The following is a 23126-nucleotide window of genomic DNA, read 5'->3' as shown; positions in this document are numbered from 1 at the left end:
GCTGGGACGGCACTTTCAGACGGAGACAAACGGGGAGAAATGAAAGAGGCTTTAAAGTGGCAGTCAGTCTTTAATAACAGCAAAGAAACGGTTCGTTCAAGTCAAATCCCGCACACGATAGCGAAAACCCGACTGACCGTTCGATTCAAACCCCTTCGATGGGCAGGTGAAAGGAAAAACAAAAGAAAAAAACTATTAAAATACAACCAAAGACCTTTTTCTTCCTAAAATGTCAACTACACAATTAAAGGTTATACTTCTACTGATCAGAACATACAGAGAGCTAGTTCAATTGAAAACAACTCAAACGAGATTAGCGTCCGATAGAAACATAACATTCATTTCACAATAAAAATATCTAAACAAAAACACGGGAGAGAAAAACAAAACCAAAGAAAACAGGGTAGAGGGAAATGTCGCAACGCCGAAAAAAAACAACAGAAATAAACATTTTGTTTTCGTCTTTTCAATAGTCACAAATCACACAGCTGTGGCATCATCTCTTTAAAACTACACAACTGAAAGATAAACACACACACACACACACACACACACACACACACACACACACACACACACACACACACACACACACACACACACACACACACACACACACACACACACACACACACACACACACACCATCAATTTGATTGTGTTTATTTCATTTTTCAAAAGCAAATACTGCAAATACGACAGAGTCCTGACTGAACGAAAGCTGCACATCAAATCTTGGATATCAAGACGATTGAAGAAGGCACAAAAACAGACGGGTCGCACAAAGAACTCGGCAGAAGCTTCATCATAAACACAATCCCGGCGCGGTTTCCCGGCGACGCCCACGGCCCCGCCGCCGGACCTCCTCGGGTGAGCGCATTTTCACCGTTTCAAAATCCAAGGAAAGACGTAGACGGTAAATGCCGCAAGTATCGGGGACTGATTTATTCAAATGGTTTAGAAGGATTTGTCACCTGTGACCTTGGACTGAAAGTCGCCGGCCGCTGACTCGTCGACAAGTCAAACTTAAAGAAGAAGAGAGCTCCTTTCTTTTGGCACTTTTGAAATCTCTAGCTCGCCGTCGATCCCCCCGGATTTACGCCGAGCGCCCGACTCCTCCAACAGACTGGACGGAGAGGAAGCCAGCACGGCCCGAGCGACAGCATCCGGGAGGTTTGACTATTTATTCCTTAAAAACAAAAACAAAACTTCTCTTCATTTTCTGGTGCAATAAGTGCGGAAAAGAGACGGATTCTTGGAGAATCCGTCCGCGCAGATTCAGGCAAAATCCGGGTCTAGTGTCAGACACACACACACACACACACACACACACACACACACACACACACACACACACACACACACACACACACACACACACACCCCTTAGTTTTGGTCTTTGCCAAGTTTCTGATCAAAGTGGGCGTGTTCTGACCCAGCACAGTGACGCACAGGCCCGTGCGTTCTAACCGCGTGGCCAGATGGAGATCCCCAACGTGTTATGATTCCATCCCTCAGAACAAAGCGATTAATAGGCAATTATTGGCAAATGATTATACTGGTCTGCTGCAGTTTCTCTCAGAATTGGACATGACCAACTATTATCTTCACACCAAAGTGCAATTCAAAGGGAGATAAAACAAAACCGAAAAACGGGGCCGCGTTCAGCTTCTCTTGGGGCCGAGGGGACGATGGAGCTCGTTTGGCCGCTCCCCACCTCCACCGCGACAAGACGGACGCGTGTCGGGAGGAGTTTGGCTTAAAATAATAACAATAAGGAGAAGAAAATAACAATAAAAACACACAATGTGGAGCATTTCCAAAAAAACGAACGAAAGGGGAGAATAGAGGAGGAGGAGGAGGGCGGCGCCGCGTGGCACTTCAACATCATCTTTGTATACGGAGCTGATAACAGTCATGCAGAGCACAGAGTTTAACTCTAATGAGAGAGAGAGAGAGAGCGAGAGAGCGAGACGCAGGACGAGGGGAAAGGGAGGACGACAGGGAGCCTAAACTCCGCCAAGCCTGGATCCTCGCTCTGATCTGGGCCTGGTTTCGTTTTTGTTTCCGCGTGGAGACGCTGAAACCCACTTGAATGATTCTCTTCCCGAGGAAAAACCGGAAAGAAGAAGCAAACCCCCCCCCCCAAAAAAAACCAACAAAAACAAAAAAAACAACAACAACAGAAACACACAACAGGATCTGCTCCGACACACGACCCGACGCCGTTTTCAGAGACTGAACGACGACGTTGAGATTCGGGGGCCGCACGCCCGTCCGCTCTGCGACCGTTGGACTTGATTCTCTGCGTCGGGGAACGAGGGGGGAAAACCTAACACGCCGCCACCAACCGTTTGACGACCCAATTCCCAAATTCTAAATCCCCCGAGGAAAAACAAAAAAATAAAAATAAAGAAAAAATAAATGCTAACGGAGCGGAGGGACGGGGGACACCGCCACTTTGTTTATCTTGGATTGAAACGGGATCACAGCCCCGATGTCGGCCGTGGTGTGGGGCCCCCTCAGCTCAACCCAAAAAAAATAAAATAAAAAATAATAATAATTCTAATAATAAAACAAAAGAAATAAAAAGAGAGAGGGAGGGAGAGACGGAGCGAGAAAAAGAGGGGGAGAGAGAGAGAGATTCCTGACGTCGTTCCTGAGCAAAGTGGACGTGATGGCGACGGAGCCAGGGAATCCAGGCCATGGACGACGGTGGAGGAGGAGGAGGACGAGGGAGGAGGAGAGAAAACCGCGGCGGCAGAGCGGAGGCGGAGACGAACCGGAGTCCAGAGCTTCACCTGCTGAACAGAAACACAAACGGGGTCAAAAAAAAAAGAAAAAAAAAGATGAAGTTTCTCGTTCATCCAACCGCGACTCGTGTTCCTCTGGGAGCAGAAAACATGTTGAGAAAGGTCGCTGAGAAGGGCGTTCGCCTCCTGGCGGGGTCCAAGCCATGGAAGATATGGACGCCTCTTGCGGATGAGGATCCAAACCTGCATTGCTATTGACATATCCATATTTTTCGGTTCTAAAGTTTTCGGCCAAAGTTTGGGGGAAATCAAAAATAAAAATGTGACGCTGTACACAAAATCCACTCCAGTATAAAAGCGAACGGCCACGTTCACGACGTGCACGCGGAGGGGAGGAGAGACCGGGAATACGAAAATGACTAAAAATGAAATGGATTCATATCCATTTCTATAAATATTGCATTTCGGCAACTTTTCTTCTTCTTCTTCTTCAAAAAGAAATAATAATAATTTTGTCATTACAAACAGAAGCGTCTTTTGGGGCGGACTCCCCCCTTCACGGCCCGTTTGGTTTCTTCCCCTCACTGTGCAGCGGAGGAACGGCTCGGATCTGGAGAACCAGGAGAGGGAACCGAGCCACAGGTGACCGGGACTCACATCTGCAGGAAGCGCTGACTGACAGGCCTGCTGCACCGTCACTGCACCGTCACAAAAAACCCCACAAACCCGGTGACGTAGCACCGCCGGCGTCAGGTTTTCAGTTTGTAGCAGGGACGTGTTCAACCAGCCGCTGACAACCACCGTGCTGCAGTCGTTACTTCTGTCTCAAGTGACGCTGGATTTAACCACCCCCCACACAAGGCCATTTTTCCCTTTGCGCCAAATCGACAGTGGTATTTTCACCAACATCAATACCGTTATTTAGAAATAAATAAAAACGTAACTAAACGCCTGTGGAAGAGTGAATGAATAACCTGAGTATGTCAGATGACAGCTGAGGAGGAAAAACCTAAACATTTGTTATTTTAAATGAAAACTTTTCCAGCTGGGACCCAACGCAGACGGAAAAGCCTCCTGGAGCCCGCAAACGCCCCCCGGTGGCCAAAGACGATCGGCGCCTGTTTAAACTGCCCGAAGCGTCTCGCAAGAGCCCTTCACGCCACCAATCAAGCAGGCGGGCCCCCGGGGGACGGCGGCTGGCACCCACCCCAGGGAGGCGTTAGGACCTGAAGCCGGGCTGGAAACGCGCCGTCTCTTTGAAGATCAGATCCTTCAGCAGCTCCTTGGGCAGGTCGTCCAGCTCCATGTCGAACGTGAAGGGAATCCCGGCCTCGGGCTGCGGAGGCAAACACCACCGGAATATCAGGAAAGTGATAATACGACAATTCAGAGTCTGCCGCCATGTTCGGTGTCCGACGGGGGCGCGGGAAAAAAAACAAAAAACCCCGGGAAGCTCTAAGAACCTTCTAAGACCTTTTCTCTAGGAAAGGTGAAGTTGGTTTACAGTAGATCTGACATAATGTTGTACAGTTTAAATGCTTTTTATGTCACAGACTCCGGTTACCCACCGCGATAAAGCAGCAAGACACAATTTCATGAAAATCCCCAACGACTGTTTTTACGGCCCGATTATGTTTACGGCCCCACGGAGCCGGCTCCATGCGGCTGCGTGGGGCCGCTTACTGGCGTAAACTCTGCCCGGTGAACCGGGTCGGCCGCGCCCGGCGACCACACGCGGCGGGGGCGGCGTGGTGCGTCCTCACCTCGTCCGTGGGGTCGTAGTACTGCTCCAGGTACGGGTGAGCCAGCGCCTCCTCCACCTCGATCCTCTTGTGGGGGTTAAAGGTCAGCATCTTGTCCAGCAGGTCCAGAGCTGCAGGGTGAGGCACGTCAGTCCCATCACGTCATGTTTTCAACTCTAGCGTCTTTAACACCGTCCCAAATCAACCTTCTGTCCTTTAGTCCCATGACATTTTAGTTGACTTATTTTTTATTCGTTCAGTTAAGAGTTGTTCAAATGTGGAATAAAATAAAACTTGTAGTAACACACTGTCTGCCTGTTGCACAACAACCATCTGTAACTAAAATTCAGGTAGACCCTTTATTTACTTCAACCCAACTGATGCAAAGTCAACTCACTTATTTCACGTTGGTTTTTTTTTGGTTTTGTTTTGTTCAACATTTTTAACATTGGTTTGAATAACCTCTTAAATCCAAATGGAAACATGTCACCTGTGTGAATCTGACCATTTTCCAAAAAGCAGATCGCGATCTGCTGAAATAAACTGCCTTCGGGACGATTTCGCGGTAATTGCGACGGCTCGGAACACGACCGCATTGCTGGCCGCTTTCCTGCTCCGTGTTTAAATCAAACGCGTTGAAACATAAATTTGTATTTACGTTTCGACGCCGTCCCCTAAAAACACCAGGCAACACATTGACAAGGATTCGGGAAAAGAGCCTCCGGGTCCAGACCTTTGGGGTCGGCGTTGGGGAACAGGCGGTTCCAGGGAACCTTGCAGCGCAGCGGCAGCGACAGCAGGTAGTTTCTGGCCTTGATGTTGATGATGCAGTTGAGATCCTCCTGGGAGGGGGAGCCCAGGATGCCTGTGAGCAGGAGGGGGAGGATGAGGAGGAGGAGGAGGAGGAGGGAAGCCTGGGTCACGGAAGGAACAAGCGGCTGGAAGTGACCCTTCAGGTGAGATGAAGGTCCATCAACTGGTTCTTGTTCTGACGCAGAACATTTTTTCTCTCTCTCTCTCTCTCCAACTATTTATTCATCTATCTCTGTGTCTTTACTGTCATGCAGAGTATCACATTTGTATATCTTAAATATCTGACCATTCCTGTTTTTGGCGATTAGTAGAGTCAATAAGACATTTTAATTTTACCCCCCCCCCTATTTTATTTTCTTCGGACTGTTAAGCTTATTTTTTAATGCTTATGGTCTGTACTGAACCTGAACCTCACCAGAAGAAATTCCTCGTATATGTAAATGTTCCATGGGCGAAAAATTTAACCGACTGTGACTCAGAGGAACACGTTGAAATACTGAACTGGAAAGTTAATGTTGTCATCTACTGCTGTGCTACTCGGACTTAACAAGGTAAACGTTTATTTACATGCACTTCAATCGATCCAAACGGGGATCGCAAAGATAACGACAAAAGGTTGAGCAGAAAGATTCATTGTAATCTGACTGATAAAACAAAGGCGAGTGAGGAGGTTTAAAACAATATGTAAATAGGAAACGAGATTTGTATTCACACCGGATATCAAAAGAGGAAAATGAAATAAACTTTTAAAGCCGTCGACAGGTTGTGACACCCGAAAGAGGGGTTGTCCCAGCGGCGGGGCAGAAATGCCGACAGGCAGCGTGAGCGATTATAAATATAGAGAGTTTATACACCAACAGGAAGTCAGATCAATGGGGCGTGGGGCACTGACCCAGGATGTGGTTTAGCTGGTCCAGGTAGTGCTTCCCAGGGAAGATGGGTCGGTTGGACAGCATCTCGGCCAGGATGCATCCCACCGACCAGATGTCGATGGACTTGGTGTAGCCCTGTGAGGAGCAGAGCGTCACGCGGCGTGGAGGCACGTGGACCCCGCCCCGCCCTCCCCGACTCTCCCCGAGCGCTCACCTTGGAGTTGAGCATGATTTCGGGCGCCCGGTACCAGCGCGTGGCCACGTACTCGGTCAGGAAGCCGGTGTGATCGTGATCAGGGTCGGCCACGCGGGCCAGCCCAAAGTCACAGATCTGAGGAAAGATCAGAGGGAGATCAAAACGCCGGCGCTGAGGACCTTTCCTGTGTTCAGTACGACGCCGACAGCAGAGATCTTTAAAACTAGTTTGAAGGAAATCCTCCCACTCATTAAAATGAGAAATTAATTTTATTCTCGTCACGCATTTCATGCGCACTTCATTTAGATCTGTTTAAATTCACTAATATTTGCACTTTAAGACGATACATTTTCGCTTCCCGCCAAACTGAACTTTTATTATTTGGAAACCTCACATCTCATACTGCATATGAAATCAAAAATAGATTTTAATTCAACTTTAAAAGATAAAAGACGGAGAAAGACAGAGATACAGCTAGAGCTCTTGAGAGAAAGACTGAAATGATTCAGATATAGAGACAGAAATAGAGATGGAGGAAAATATGGTTCTAGCTCCAGACGGGGAGAGAGGAGGTACCAGATTATTTGTCGTGACTGAGGACGGGGCGGGCGCTGGCCCAGGTGCAGTACCTTCAGGTCGCAGGTGGTGTTGAGCAGGAGGTTGGAGGGCTTCAGGTCGCGGTGCAGCACGTTGGCGGAGTGGATGTACTTGAGGCCGCGCAGGATCTGGTACAGGAAGTAGCAGATGTGGTCGTTGCTCAGGTGCTGCGTCTTCAGCAGCTTGTACAGGTCCGTCTCCATCAGGTCCTGCACGATGTAGCTGCGGCTCCGGGTCAAGGAGCCAAGGCCTCCGGACGCTTTGGGCAAAGACTTCACTGGCTGCGAACGGACATTTGTGCATCCGTACCTCACTGATACATGCTGTATTTATTAAAAAGGAGCAGGTTTTTTTTCTTCTCAAGTCCATCCCCGTTTTATTCCCGACCCTCACGTGGTACGTAGATAGGTTCCAGGCTTTTTTCTTCAGGAGTTCAATGTAAGTTATGGGGAACAAATCCGCAATCTGCATTCAGTGTGAAAAAAAACCCTCCATATCTCAGGTAAAGCAACGCGACGCCACAGCGTTCCGTCCTCCAGCGTCGTGTACACAAACTTATTAGATGTGCAGGAAATACAGAGGGAAAATAGCGTCACACAATTTGACAAGTCACTCATTTGGGTGTAACACCGGTAACCACACTGTGGCACCAGCGATAAAATGGCGCCAGAAAACAGGAAATAATTAAGCTGTAAAACCAAATGAATTTCTTTTTTAATAACTCCTCAAATTCGCCAAGTCGGACTCTGTGGCATCGTGTTGCTCTGCCTGAAACGCAGAGGGAGTTTTGCTTTGAAAGGCAGATGGTGGATCCGTCCTCCCATTACTCGCACGGTGCTCGTGATGGAGGGATGGAGCGTCCAGTACAAAAGCACAAAGAGGACAGAAGATTCCGACTGGGAGCCGGTAAGTGGTCGTGTTTTGGACTAATGCACCAGATAAATAGCGTCTCTTCTCCGTGTGCTGGGTCTGAGGCACCTCTCCCTCCTATAATAATCAATATCATCATTATGGGATTAGACAATTCTACTAAAAAAATAGCCTTTCTAGAACATTAGGAAGCCATGCTGATACAGGTGTAGACATTCATTAAAGCAGAGGGTTCTCACTCCATTGCGGATTTGTCCCCATCTCATCTGCATTGAAGCCCTGATGGAGGGATGAGCGTCCAGTTTGGAGGAAAGGCTGGAACCTACCTACCTACTACATGAGGGGCGTGTATAAACATCGTTAAAATCAAAACCTTTTCTTTAAATACCAGTCAGTAATGTGGGAACTCTCCACCACTTGCCATCGGTCTCCATCCTCCATACTAAGCTGTCCACCATTATTATTCACTCATGAGTTGAGTCATAAAGGTCACTGCTATCGCACAAACTATGACTGGCCGGAGGAAGGAAAAAACAAAACAAACAACAAAACAACATTTCCTTCCGTTTTACACCTCCCTCGACGACGCATCCTCTTGGCTCTCCGTCTTAAAGGTTGTATCAGTAAGATCTTCGCGGCTCTGGAACACAAGCTGTCGACGGAGACGAGATGGGAGACGCGCGTACACTCCACCCAGAAGGAACGACGCTCCCCGCTGGTGGCCAGGAGTCGTCCCCACTTTCACCAAATCTCACTGACACAACCTTTAATCCACCCCCTGGGGAGGCTGTGGTAAACACGGCTCCCCCAAGTCTCCCGTGGATACGATGAACAGGGTTAGAAAATAGAATCTGTTCCTCACTCACTTTTCGCTGGACAGATTTAATTGTTACATGGAGAGGGTTACATTAGATCTCTGAAATCAAATCTTCTTCCGTGTGATTTCAACATAAAAAGCGAAAGCAACTTTGAGGAGTGATCAACGCTTTTGCTGTTCATCTCTAACTTTTCAGAATTTGATAATATCTGGACGCACGTCGCTGTGGTTTTTTGTCATTTTCCACGGCATTCTCTGCCGATGGCAGGGAGCTTCCTGCCAATTCTCCGGCGTCAACCATGAACCACGCGGTGAAAGCAGGGACCTCGAAGGGAACGGGGACCACATTCAAGAGGCGAATTCACACAACTGCCGCGAACCTCTGAGGGACGACCTGGGTTGTCGAAAATTAAAATAAATAAATAAATAATAATCATCATAATCAGGGGAGGCATGTGGGGCAGACAGCTACTGAAATACTTTAACGGATTTGGATCAATTCTTTTACATCACATTACATTTCATTTAGCAGACGCTTTTATCCAAAGCGACTTACAATTATTCAAACACCGACGGACGCAGCCATCAGGAGCAATTAGGCGTTAAGCGTCTTGCTCAAGGACACTACAGCATGCTAGCAGGAGGAGCCTGGGATCCAACCAGCAACCTTTAGATGACTAGACCACCAGCTCTACCACCTGAGCTACCATCCCCAATTCTGTCCAACAGCTCAACGCTACACGGCGACACCCGAGCCATTCATCTCTGAGCCAAAAATAAAAACAACAGAGATGCGCAGAAAAGTTGAGGAGACGTGGAGACGTGCGGAGAAAGAAGATGGAGAAACAAAGAAAAGGTTGAGATATTAAAATCACATAGACAGGCACGCGGGAGAAGGAGACGTAGAGAAGCGATGGATAGAGCTACAGAAAAAGAGAGGGAGATTCAGAGACAAAAAGGGGGCGAGAGAGAGAGAGAGAGAGAGAGAGAGAGAGAGAGAGAGAGAGAGACAGAGAGGGAAGGAGAGGGAAGGAGACCCACGGACGGAGCTCGAGAGACAGACAGACATGGGGAGGATACACGTCCTTCATCTGGTCGATGGTGGGCGTGCGGATGATGTTGTTGATGCCGATGATGTTCTCGTGTGTGAAGCGCAGCAGGATCTTGATCTCCCTGAGCGTGCGCTGGCAGTACGTCTGGTGCTCGAAGGGGCTGATCTTCTTGATGGCCACTCGAACCTTGTTGTCCCGGTCGTAGGCGGAGCTGGACGCACAGTGGACGGAAATGGAGATAAAAGTGGGTGGGGAGGGGATAAAAGCACGAGGGGAACAAACGAGTCCTCCCTCGGAGAAGGTAAGTGGTCGCATTTTGGACTAATGCACCAGATGGGCTGCTTGCCCACCTATAATAACCTATACCTACATCATTATTATTATTACGCAATTAGACACATCTCTATTCTGATAAGGCTTATTTTTTTTAAAAAAGGAGGCATGGTGATAGCTGTGTATAGCAGGGTTCTGACTCGGATGGAAAAGTGAAATTCCACGAACAAACTCACAAGCTCCATGACCAACAAATAAGTAATAATTTTACTCTTCAGTCAGTTGTAAACAACAAACTATCAAACGACTGTGTAAACTAAAGCACTGTGTTTGGAACTTCCAATGCGATCGAAATGTCCAAAAACTCAACTATACAACTTCCATTAGGTCAGTAATATTTAAAGCACTAAATAGCTGGGCATTTATTTTATATTCACAGGCTCTGAAGCGGCTGCTTTATCTCTGCACCACTCTACTCCCACTCTACTCCCACTCTACTCCCACTCTACTCCCACTCTACTCCCACTCCACCCAGGGGATTTCTTTGTTCCTGCTACAGCACAGGCAAGAGAAAGGAAGAAGAATTAATCTCTGTAGTGTTGGAGAAAACTAGTTATCATACTACACTACACTAGTGGGACGGGTGTGTGTTATTTATACTATAAAGAGCGACTACCTGTAAACACTTTTTTAACAGGGGAGTTTATTTTTGGTTATAGTCACATACCCGTGTTAGTATATAACAGCAATGTTAAAAACTTTATATTTTAGTCACTCATGTAAACGTATGTTTCCCCATGTCAACAAAGCCTTTTGAATTGAACCGAGATGAAGAAATACAGAGAGAGATAAAGACACAGACGGACAGAGATGGAGGCAGAAAACAACCTGCCATGTGTGACGGTGCAGCTTATTCCACAAAGCAGTAGCACAGTGCGCAAAGAAAATCCTCCACAAATAATAATCTTCCACCATTGCTGTGCAGTAGAAATCAGAACCAGTAGTGGTTGGGCAATTGAGCGGCATAAGGTGCCTGCACCACGCCTGGGGTTGGGACAGCAGATCAACTGCAGCCTGATGCGGGCACGGTACATTACAACACTTCCTCAATCCAACTCTGCGATGGCTTGTCAAACCAGACCCGAGAAAAGGAAAAAGACAATCACTGCAGACAAGCCGCGGTTTATCTGCGGCTCAGCTGAAACACTCGTCCTCGTCCTCCTGACCAATAACGTTCACTTTATTCTTTTTTTTTGGGGTTTGTTTTTAATATAGGGAGGCCAGTTGAGCCGCTGCCCGTCTGCACTTCCTGAAATCCCCCAGGGCGGAATCTCAGAGGGCAGAGTTCCCCGGGCCGCCATCTGGGACTCTGAGGAGCTTTTACTCGACTAGGACTGATCCGATCCAGACCAGATTTATAGTTGCTGGTTACGTGCGGAACCTCGTGCTTGGACGTTTTGGAGAAGCACTTTTTTTTTTATTTAAAGGAGCCGTTTCCTTGTCGTCTTATCAGCTGTGGAGTGGAGTGGAAGGTGGAGCTTTACGAGAGTTGCGAAGGACTCCAGTTTGGATTTTATGATCAGAGTGCACTGCTCTTATGTTCCGTGGCTGTAAAAAAAGGGATTCGGCGCGTTTGAGGCTGCAATAAAAGTGAACAAATATCAAATAACTACCCTGGGCATCAGTGGAGCACTCACAACTGTCATACAGTATCGGTAGATTACACAATCATATGTTTACATCCAGATTTAGGGGGAATTTTAAACCAATGTCTGAAATGCTACAATAAATAGAATGCGACTTAGGTGATTTTCCCTCCGTCGGGTTAAGGGAAATTAACTGTTCCAATCTTCAATGCCAATAAAGGGCTGAGAATGCTCAGTACAAAGGAAGGGGGCGCTCCGTTTCCATGGAGATCCGAATACAAGGCTTTACACTGCAGCGAGTGTGACTTGTTACGCAATACAGTTAGCAGAACCGCATTCAAGTGGATGAAGGAAGGAGCGTGCAAATGGCCACTGTAGTGTGATCTGAGCACACAATGTGTGTGTGCATGTATGTGTGTGTGCATGTATGTATGTGACGCGCATGTATGTGCAATATTGCACGAGAATCTCCCTCTTTTTATTTTATTTACCAGTATAAGTATGTTACATGCCTCCAACGGGTAAGAAAATAATTAAGCTTTGGTGCTTGTAGTAAATGTAGTTGATCTATGTGAACTACGCATTTCTCAGCTGTCAATAAATAATAATAAATTACTTTAAATCTGGACTGTTTTTCAACGAGGTCATAGAAATTCTGTTTACCACGAAAGCTGCACGTCACGTGGTGGCTTTGCCGTGGGAAAATATTGACTTGGATTCAGAAAATATGAATTATTAAATATGACCTTGGATTGGATGAGGCTAGATGAAACCATGAGCATGACATCAGCCAATTCTCGATAATACACAGTCTGGAAATAACGTGCCCGGTGTTGTAGCAGCTACTATGCAGAGATCTGCTAAAAAGGCCGAAAGTCAAAACAAGTGGCTTTCCAAAACTCAGACTGTCACACGCTGACGTCAGAAAGACAACTTGTTAGTGAACGTGCCAAAAAAATATATTAATTAAAAATGTAACACGCACGCACGCACTAGAACACACACACACACACACACACACACACACACACACACACACACACACACACACACACACACACACACACACACACACACACACACACACACACACACACACACACACACACACACACACACCTCCCATTGGTTCCCATTGTTGGTGGCGGGGTCCGCCACAAGCAAGAAGTGAAAGGCAGCTGTAGCGAATATGATGAAGAGGCGTAGCAAGTTGTGGTCTGTAAACTGTTGATATGGATTAACATTCACAAAAAGAACAACATTTTTGTTGAGTTTCAGTCAGTGGCGTAAGCAGAAATTGTATTTTGGGTGGGCCAGTATATAATTGGGTACAGTGATATACTGAGACGGACACCTCCAGACCACTCTGTCCCCCTCCATAATTCCCGCCCCTGTCAGGCTGTGAGGGTGGTTATCAGTGGGTGAACCCCCGTTGGGCCGAACCCCTGGCTGGGTGCGCCCACAGCTACGCGCCTGGTTTGGAGCACCCCACTCAACGCAGAGCATCCTACGGAATGCCACCTCAAACGGAACACCTGGCGCATCAAGAGTTAAAAGTGTTTGTTTGTGTGTTTCCATACAAGCGGCGTCGAAGCTGACACACTGCAGCCCGTTGGAGCTCCGCCTCCGCCTCATTCCTTCCACTCAACTTCACACTTAATGCGCTCGCTGGACGAGTTCTCGTTCAGCATTAGTCACTCTCAAATTGAAGTTGGAGGGGGTCGCATTAACATTCTCATTTCTTCAAATAGACGCCCCGTGGCCCGTGAGGTACGAGGCCCCGAAGCAGCTGCGTTACACAACAGGATTACTAGAGATCACAAGTAAAAACGCAAGCGCAGCGCGGCTAAAAACAGATGCCACCCCACCGGCTATGAAAACAATCACCGTGCCAGGGTTCTGTTCTCTTGGCGTGTCATCCCGGATTTTCACACACGTGACGCGCCGCCGTCGGGAGCGTTTGACGGGGATCTCTGGAGGAAGGCCCATCCTCCCGCCACGGAACACGGACCCCGGGCTCCCCAGGACCGAGGTCATGCGTTCTGGACCGTTCCGTACCGTTCTGTTCCGTGCCGAAACTAGACTTGGCCCCGCACCGCGGCCTGCGCTCGGACGGAAGGCACGTCGCGGCGGACAAGGAGAGCGTTCCACTCCTTCCTCTGGGAATTGACGGTACATTCGCCAACCTTCTGCCATTGAAAGACACGGTGCTCTTCTTCCTCCGCCTCCTCCCTCCTTCCTTCTCAACAGTCAGTACACCCTCCGCACACACTACCGCCACATCCTGCAGGTCTCAAGGACTCCCAAGCACTGAAAATAATACAATAAAAAGGTGAAAAAAATAAAAAATAAACGACTCCACAGCAGCCCAGCAGAGGCAGGACACGAAACACCGTCCTTCAGTGTCCCCGACGTGTAAAGAGCCGTTCTGCCCACATTATAATTGAATTTGCACAGAGACGGCCCACTCCTTCCTGCGAGCCGCCACCAACAAGGCATCCGAGATTGACGCCATCCCATATTAATACGCCTCAGCGTGTGGCAGCTTTTTCGTCATGGTTACGGTGTTTGGTCGTAATGAGGCTGCGGGTGCAAAGCGTCCCCTGACCTTCTGCGCTAAACCCCTCGCCATCATCGCTCGCTCATTTTAAGTCTCTCCCTCTCGCTCTCTTTGTTATTGGGGAGTGTTTGCATTTTATCCCCCATCTTAATTGCCTTGTTAGCTGCCATGGCAACCAAGGACACCGGGGCCGCGCTTGGGCTTTCTTATTATTTACAAGGAGACGCCATTTCCGAGATGTACGGAGGTTTAAAAGAGTGGGCTCTGACTAATAAAGTCATTACTTGATTATGACGGATTATTATTTAGTGTCACATCTAAACCGAATTAAATCAGGACATGTATTCAACTACACATTTCACATTTCATTTTTCTGACATTATAAAACCCGTCCTTCTCGTTACATAACCCCCCCCCCAAAAAAAAGAAAACATATCTAGTCTTTCAGCTGCAAGAAGAATAACAGCGAAGCGGCTGTGTGTCGGTATGAAGTCATTATCAGCAAGGTCAGATTGTGCCGCCGCCCAGGAGGCTCGACATTCCAGAGGCAGCGTCACAGTTTATTAAAACCTGCCTGGCAGGATAAGGAATAAGCGTGTGATTAAGAAATGGCAGATGACATAATACAAAAAAATTAAATGAATTAAAAAATAATAATAATAAAAAAAAAAAAAAGCGACTTTATTTTCATTTCACTTAAACATCAAAACACTGCTGCTCCACTTGTAGATCGTTCCTGATTACAGGTGTACTGAAAACGGCTATAAAGGAAAAGGAAAAAGGAAAAATGACGTTCCTCTCAACAGCCAGACGAAGCACACAGCCCGACAAGCCGACCGGCGTCCTCTGGATACGCTGTGCAAACAAAGCTGCTGGGCCCCGCTGGAGCCGTGTCACTGGGGGCCCGTCTTTCACCTCATGGAATGTCAGCCAAGCGTGTTGTTAACGCAGTGTCTGAAAACAACAGCGGCAGGTCACCACATTTCAGATCGGAACGCTACCGTGTGACGTTAAGATGTAGGGTTTTCCCTCCTCGACGGATCATTCTCAGTCGCCTCCTCACTTCCTTACAGCGCCTCTCGTCAATTCATTCCCATTTCATTTCATTTCATACAACTCGACCGGGGAACACGGATCAACCGAAAGAACACTTGCCAATTCCTTTAATGATCAGAATCAGATTGCTGTTTCCCCAAGTACATTTTTAAACACGAGGAATTTGTGGTGGTGAAGATGAACAGACAAGTGGCATAAAAGCTTAACGGTATGAAAGAATAGAGCCAAATTTGCAAAAATAGCCAAATATCCCAAGAAAATATACAAAAAGCGGTGCAATGCGGATGCAACAACTAATACACAAAAGGTGTTCACTGCATCCCTTCTTTTTTTTTTTTTTTTTTTATTAAATGAGCTGAGCCAATAATAAAACTTTCCCGGTGCATCCTTGACGCGCAAAAACCCGACTTTGCGATCGGGCACAGAGCCCGAGTCTGACGGCCAGATGCTGACTGACACCAGCGATGGTTTGTGGCTATTTCGGTCCATGCAAACCCGAGGGCCGGCACCAATGGGGGTCTCGACCCCTCGGCGCGGCGGCGCGTCTCCGCGGGCCGTTTAAACCGCACGAATGACGCGCGTGTCCACACGGCTTCCTTCCGCGAGATGCAATCACACAAATTACACCTCCCTCCCTCCCTCCCTCCGAACGGCAGAGCGGCGCCGCAGAGTGTGGAGGCTCCTACTCTGCCGCCCGCCGCCCCCGGATCGGCCGCCGAGCCGGCAGCGCTGACGTCAGAGGCAGAGTGGTTGCCGTGGAGACGGGACGGCCGCGGTGGAATTTCAAGAGGGCGGCTCGCCGCAGGACGGAGGGGTCCGTGCCGCGCGCCGTCCTTTCCGCACCCGACGCGAGGGTCCGAGATGATAGGCGGCGCCGGCGGAGAGGAGGACGAGGCGCAGACGGGGGAGCGCCGCTCGTCTCACTATTTGGAGGTCCGCTCCACTGCCACCGGTTCCCTTTCCCGTCTTCCCCCTGAAATCTCAAAATGGAGTCGATTCTCACTGGCGGCAGACACCAATAACGCAGCGTGAACAGAGTGAACGTCGAGGCTCCTTGAATTAAAGTTCTGAGGTGAAATCCCCCCCCCTCTATATCGCTTCTTATTCCTCTGGAAGGTTGATCTGGGACTGTGACGTACAGTCGGTTTGATTCCACCAACAAAATGTACTTATTGTGAGTCACTTTTTGACCAAGGCATCTGCTGAATGACATGTCATGTAAACCAAAGACTCTAGAATAAATACTGAAAGTACCACGGAACACCAGGAAAGACGTTTCTCTGGCAACGCTGAGACCAGCGGCTCGCCGGCATCCGCCCCTCCGTCGCCCCGCTCGGCGAGGAGTCTGGTTTTTTACCCGGCTTCGGCGATGTTCGATTCAAGCGAATCAGCAAGATTTTTCAACTGTTATTCTTCTGAGGCCGGGCTGTGATCTCAGCCGCACACCACAGATTCAACTCTGACTCCCTGTCGCGGGATCGGAATATGGAACTGGCCTTCCCAAGTCCAAACAGGGGAGTTAACGCCACACGATACGGGGAGACACTTTGGGTTCGTTGGATCCTGAACCCTAGAGCACTGGATAGTACGCTGGCAGGAAGAATGACCGCTCTAGACAGAGTGGTGGGTTTTTGCGCAACCAATCAGGAAGCGAGTTAGTAGGGTCTCTGACGGTGACTTCTGTTGCTAAAAAGAAGAAAAAATAAAACAATGAAATAATGCTCGCACGCACTTCCAGTCTATGGCTCATCCTGCACAAGCTGCGACTTGCCGCTTGCCGGCTTCAAACTGCCCCAAAATGAGGAACGCTGAAGAACCGAACAGGAAGGTTGGGTTTTGCAACCAAACCACCACACCACAACACAGCAGCGTGTCAAACACAAAGCTCTCTGCAGGACCCAACGTGCCGGGGAGCCCATGAGCAACAAGGCAGCGCCGACGCTGAACCTTCCTCCTCTGGTTATTATTTAAAACTAATTTCTTTATACTTACTCTTTGCTTTGTTATTGTTCTATAAATTACTTTTCCCCACTAAAGGATGTCTGATAATACTTTTTAATATTTTTACAAGACAATTTCTTACTACTTTAATACTTTTAAATCCATTAAATGAACCTTGAATCCCTTGTTTGCCTGTAACAAATACATCATCCAGTAAGATTAAATTATCAAAATATAAAACACTCAAACAGTGTGTGTTTTGTTTTCTTTCTCCTTAATTTTCATCCACATATTACAAAGTCTACCCAATTACTTGTGAGTATCAACAAATAAACTCCATTAATCACCCAAATAAGTTTTGTATAGATAGATTTCAAGTTAGTGTGTATAAAAATACACGACACCTCCACCGAGAGGTTGACTCAGCCCAACACAGCTGCATTGTGGGTAACGTTGCGTTGCTCTGGAGCATCATACTGCAGAACACAGAGCAGCGAGACGCAGCGCTTCGAGAGTTAGTCACCCCCCCGCCGCCCAAAAAGACTCTCTGAACCGGTCGACACCGAGCTGACATATGCGATGCAATATTGTTTACTAATTTTTAGAACGACCAAACATGCCTGCGGTGGGAACATCGTTTGATTTCTACCACTGATTAAAATCTAAAAACGAGAAAAAAAAAAAGAAGAAAACCCCAAAGAAACACTCGCTTGGGAGAGTCCCCGTAATGACCAGGTGGGAACTGTTCCCTTGCAGAAAACACCGTTCAAAGCTCTTTGAGAGGACGTCGAGGCGCCTCAGGGATCTGTCTCCATCCAACAACGTGCAGCCTCACGCCGAAAACAAACAAAAAAAAAAAAAAAAAAAAACCTCAAGTACGACAAAGTGCACCAAGGCTCAGGTTCTGTGGCTGCCTCTCGTCTCTCTGACGCACAAAACAAGAGATAATGCCGCCATTGTGCCGCATCTCCCTCAAACCCACCAAGGTCGAGAGACGCTTATTACCAGAACGCATGCTCCAAAAAAAGACGGAAAAACTGAAATAAAGGAAAATGAATTATGATTTCTAAAACTGTGTCCATGTGCAGCTCTGGTTTGTTCCGTCAGCGCCGATTCTAAAGCATAATGTCATTCTCATTCTAAGGTAACTCCAACACCATTCTTATTTTCATGAGATTATACACAAATTAAAACGCACTTATGAATGTTATATTCCATTTCCGCTAAGTCCGTTCCGTAAACTCTACACACTGCACCTTTCATTTTGAATAAAAACAGCTCCACACACAGCATTTGGACACACATAAAAATGTAATAATGATTTAGATGTGATGTTCCCAAGCACCAAGCATGTTTTTTGGGGCAGGAAATGGGACCACTCACACGGCGTTCAGCTCAATGAGTCTGAACTGCAACGAGTCTTGAAAACAATGTTATCTTGAACTGATACAGAGACACCACGCATGACGACAGCAACCAACACATATCACTCTAAAGTACGCAAAGAGTGATGCAATAACATTTACAAATGTTATCCGGGAAAGGACTCAGGCTTGAAGCTCAAAAAAATACATAACTGTAGACTTTTTCCCCCACCTGGAGTGGTCAGAAATCTCATTACACACACGCACGCACGCGCACACTTCCGAAAACAACTGCCAAAGGGTGGGATATATTCTGCAGCAAGTGAAGAGTGAGTTGTTGAAGTTGATGTTGAAGCAGCGTAAGGATCTGAGCCACTTTGACAAGGAGCACATTGTGATGCTGGACGACTGAGTCAGAGCGTCTCCACAACCACAGGTCTTGTGGGCTGTTCCCTCTGTGCAGTGGTTACTACCTACCAAAAGGGCTCCAAGGAAGGACGACGAGTGAATAGTGCATCAATGAGCCTTGGGCCCCATAACCTGGGGCCCAAGGCTCATTGATGCACGTGGGGAGCCAAGTCCAGTCTGTCTGGTTCGATCCCGCAGAAGAACTACTGTAGCACCAATAAGTGAAAAATGCTGCTATGTATGAAAGAAAGGAGTCAGAACACTCAATGCATGGGAGCGCTCAGTGTCCATGCTGACCCCTGTCCACCCCTGAAAGCACCTTCAATGGACACGTGAGCATCACAACTGGACCATGAAGCAATGGAAGAAGGTGGCCTGGTCTGAGGAATCACCTTTTCTTCTACATTGTGTGGATGGGCGGGTGCGTTTGCATCGTTTACCTGGGGAAGAGACGGCACCAGGATGCACTATGGGAAGAATGCAAGCCGGCGGCAGCAGTGTGACGCTCTGGGCAATGTTGTGCTGGTAAACCTTGGCCTGGCGTTCATGTGGAAGTTACTTTGACACGTACCTCCTACCTAAACATTGTTAGGCGGGTCAGAGATATTTTGGCGGCAAGAGGGGGACCTACACAATATTAGGCAGGTGGTTTTAATGTTGTGGCTGATCGGTTTAAATCCATGTTATATACTGAGACTAGATTTCTTTACAAGACCAGTTTTCTGAACTTCATATACTGTTCAATATGTTGTAATCAATGGTCATAATATCCTCAATAGGAATGACTGCTCGTAAATAGTTCTTATGTGTGAATATCTCATGAAAGCACAAATAGCCATCCCCGAAATATCGTCAAATTATCCATCTAGTGGTATTCGTGAAAAATGTCCATTATATTTTATTTTTCCAATGTAGCCCTGCCAAAACGATAATACATTAAGGATATATAACTTGCTAAGGAATCAAGTTACTGCGGTGAGGAGCACAGGATTGCACTTGATGCCAGTGGATATGTACTTAGACATACAGTATATTCAGCTGCTAAACTGAAAGTTATGTACTGTGTGGCACACTGTGGAAAGGCGTGGGGGAAAGAAAACGCACATCACACGCAGGATTCCTGGTGTCGTTTGGAAAATTAAAGGGCTGCACTGGACACAACTTGGGTGTGATTTGTGCCTTGTGGGCACATGTGGGCACCGACCTGCAGCCAAGCCCTGCTGTGTCAAGAGAGGCTGCATGGAAACAAGACGCTGTTTGGCATCATGTTCAAGACTTTAGTACGGCTAAATACCTTGAGATCTATCCTGGGATACTGAAGGAATCATAAAAACAACACAGAGAGAAACAGGACGTGTGCAGAGTTACATGGAGCGCCATTTAATACCGTTTAAAAACTTAGGACAGATGTTAACTAATTTCAGGACAATTCATCCACGTCTTATTCATTCAAGTATAGATAGATAGATAGATTTGCAGAGAGATAAGTACTGGGTATTCACAGGACAAGTTATGAACTGGATGCTTCTATGAACTGGTATGAGAGCAGTTTCTCTGATTGGGAACTGGAAATAAATAAAAAATGGTTAACACAATATGGTTTAAAAGGAATAATAGAAATGACATTTAAAATAACGACAAATTTATTCTGTTGAAATTATGACTTGATAGATTCACATTGAATAGGCTTTAAATTGATGTTATCATCATTATTATTATTATTATTATTATATACTTATTCTCTGACGGAGTCGTAGGAACAAAGACATCCAGATGCGGAATCAAAAAACAACGTAAGTAATAAACAAACCCGTGAAGCATTTTGTAACCTCCATGCAAATTAAGTTATTATTATTATTATTATTATTATTATGGAAACACTCGTAAATCAATCGTAAAAACAACATTATTAAAAACATACAAAGTAATCTGACTTGTCGGACCGAATGTAACTTGGAAACAAACGTTATTCATTTTACACAATTGTCGGTTTGTAACGTCTGTTGAGACGTCAACAAGAGCTGTGTAAAAGTTGTTATTATTATTATTATTATTATTTTACCAAATAAAATGGATAAATGCAGCGTGTTGTCGGTGTAAAAGTGAGTAAAAACCCCGCGAACCGCGTTGTGCTGCCGGCTCCGGGACAGACCTACCAGACCATGCCGTACGCCCCCTCTCCGATGTAGGACAGGTTGCAGTACCGAGGCCCGACGTCGAAGGCCTGGCCCCGGACCAGCTCGGCTCCCGAGCCGCTGGGGCCGCTGGGGCCGCTGGGGCCGCTGGGGCCGCAGCCCGCACCGGCAGAACTCGCGGCGGTGGCCATCACGAAACTACTGCGGCGGCGAGGGAAGGAAGGAGGGAGGGAGGGAGGGAGGGCGGGAGCGACTGGAATCGAACGCCGCGGAAAGAGGAAGGAACGGGGGGTAAACACGTCCGTGGGCGGGAGCTGCTGGTGTCGTCCTGCGGGGATCGGGAGCCACTTCGCTCCGGTTCCACTCCGAGTGTGACTGAAGCTCCACGGAGCCGCTGCCTCTGCAGCAGGAAATAACACGGTGGTCATGTGACCCGCTGCTACTTCACTATTATCATTATGATTATTATTATTATAATTATTATTATTATTATTATAGTTATTATTATTATTGTTATATTTCAAAAGCAAAACTCTAAATATACAATTAATATGGCTTTCAGAGTTTCACAATGCCACAAGAAACATGGGAACAGATGCAAATAAAATACAATTAAAATAAATGAAAGACAAAAAAATAAATAAAAATAAATAAAAAAGCAATGGGCTTGCATGGGTTGGCATGTTTTAAAAGGGCTTTCATATGCAAAATAAATGATTTGTGAAAGAACACTGAATAGGATTTTCTCTTTCATAAACCTTGATTTATGGATATAACATTATGCAAGAATATGGATGTTGTTCACCAGAAGGTCGTCTTTTCTGCTCAAATCATCATCCCTAAATAAGTCCAAAAGTAATGTCATTCATGTTTACTGGTATAAACGAAAACAAATCTGAAATAATATGAATTATTGCATAATCTTTAATCATATGTTTGTACTTTGCACATGTTTGTATGTTGGTGTGTGTGTGTGTGTGTGTGTGTGTGATTTGCATGTATTTTTATTTATAAGAGCGTTTTGGGGCTAAAAGTATCTGGAACACGACAACCGCAGTACGCACAGACATGGGTGACGTCTCATTAGAACCGGGACGTTGCAGACGTCTTGTCTTTAGGGTTCGATTAATATCGCTGTACATTTGGAGCAGAAATCACTGGAAAACTGTTTATAATATTACTCGGAACTCATTCCCCTCCAGCCACTTGCGACGCGGAGACAGACAACGTGACTCGTGCTGCGTTTTACCAAACCCCGAAAACTATAAACGGTCACAGAAGGCGTTCTGGCACCGCAGGATGTTCTAAGAACCTCTGGAGGAATTGCCCCATTGTTTTGCGTCCGCACTGGTTGATCCAGGAACAGTCGTAATTGTTAACACACCGTTCTTGAGGAACATTCCGTGACGTAAGTCCACAGTGATTGATCGAACACATGAGCATGAGGAATACTCAAGTGAAGAAGAAGAAGAAGAAGAAGAAACAGTCTTTAATTATCACACGACACTCCACAACACATGCTTGCACACACACACACATGCACATGCTTGATGGTGGCCGGTGAAATGGCTCCTCTGCTTTTGACCCATCCTGGCTTGTCCTTCCTCCGGGGCCACAGCCAGGAGCAGTGGGCAGCGTACGTAGACGCGCCCGGGGACCAGGTGATAAGTGTCCATCGCTGGTCAGACCATGATGGGTGCATGTTTTTGAGGGGGGTCCTTACTGACGTGAGGTGGAGGAAACCCCATGTGAGCACGGGGAGAACATGCAAACTCCACACAGAAAGGCTCCTATTTGGGAGATAACCCACCGGAGCACGGTGCCAACAGCGCTCCAGGCGGGAATCCAACCCAGGACCTTCTTGCTGTGAGGCAGCAGTGCAATGCACTGCGCCACCGTGCCAGTGTGAAAAGAAGTGAAAAGAAACATGAAAATTCTGATTCTTTATTTAAAGTAAACATGTCTTCATTCATACACAATTTATTTCAAAAACATTAAATGTGAAGACAGTGTGATCAGGGCATTGCGGAA

At 46.9% G+C, this 23126-nt stretch overlaps 1 protein-coding gene across 2 annotated transcripts; it reads right to left on the bottom strand.

Moving 5' to 3' along the window:
* Positions 1-50: 50 nt before the first annotated feature.
* Positions 51-21444, bottom strand: mapk1 (mitogen-activated protein kinase 1). Of its 2 annotated transcripts, none has more exons than XM_080003488.1 (9): positions 21117-21444; positions 9741-9923; positions 7006-7195; positions 6395-6511; positions 6201-6315; positions 5229-5360; positions 4517-4626; positions 3961-4089; positions 51-2804 (listed from the first exon to the last, which is right to left on the bottom strand). In XM_080003488.1, the coding sequence occupies exons 1-8, from the start codon at positions 21284-21286 to the stop codon at positions 3973-3975; spliced, it is 1134 nt and encodes a 377-aa protein (XP_079859614.1). In that variant the 5' UTR covers positions 21287-21444; the 3' UTR covers positions 51-2804; positions 3961-3972. The 2 variants fall into 2 exon arrangements, with proteins under 2 accessions (XP_079859614.1, XP_079859613.1); XM_080003487.1 differs by having other exon boundaries at positions 51-2801.
* Between the last annotated feature and the right edge of the window lie 1682 nt (positions 21445-23126).

This window comes from Zeus faber (genome assembly GCF_960531495.2).
Source record: "Zeus faber genome assembly, chromosome: 7".
NCBI classification, from domain to species: Eukaryota; Metazoa; Chordata; class Actinopteri; order Zeiformes; family Zeidae; genus Zeus; species Zeus faber.
This window is presented reverse-complemented; position numbering and strand designations above follow the sequence as displayed.

Bases quoted from the DNA above. Each gene is read 5' to 3' on its own strand.
- mapk1 (XM_080003488.1), bottom strand. From the start codon at position 21,286: ATGGCCACCGCCGCGAGTTCTGCCGGTGCGGGCTGCGGCCCCAGCGGC. The intron at 6,316-6,394 runs GTGAGCGCTCGG...TGCTCCTCACAG, and splicing joins AAATCATGCTCAACTCCAAG to GGCTACACCAAGTCCATCGA. The intron at 5,361-6,200 runs GTCAGTGCCCCA...TCCTGCTCACAG, and splicing joins CCAGCTAAACCACATCCTGG to GCATCCTGGGCTCCCCCTCC.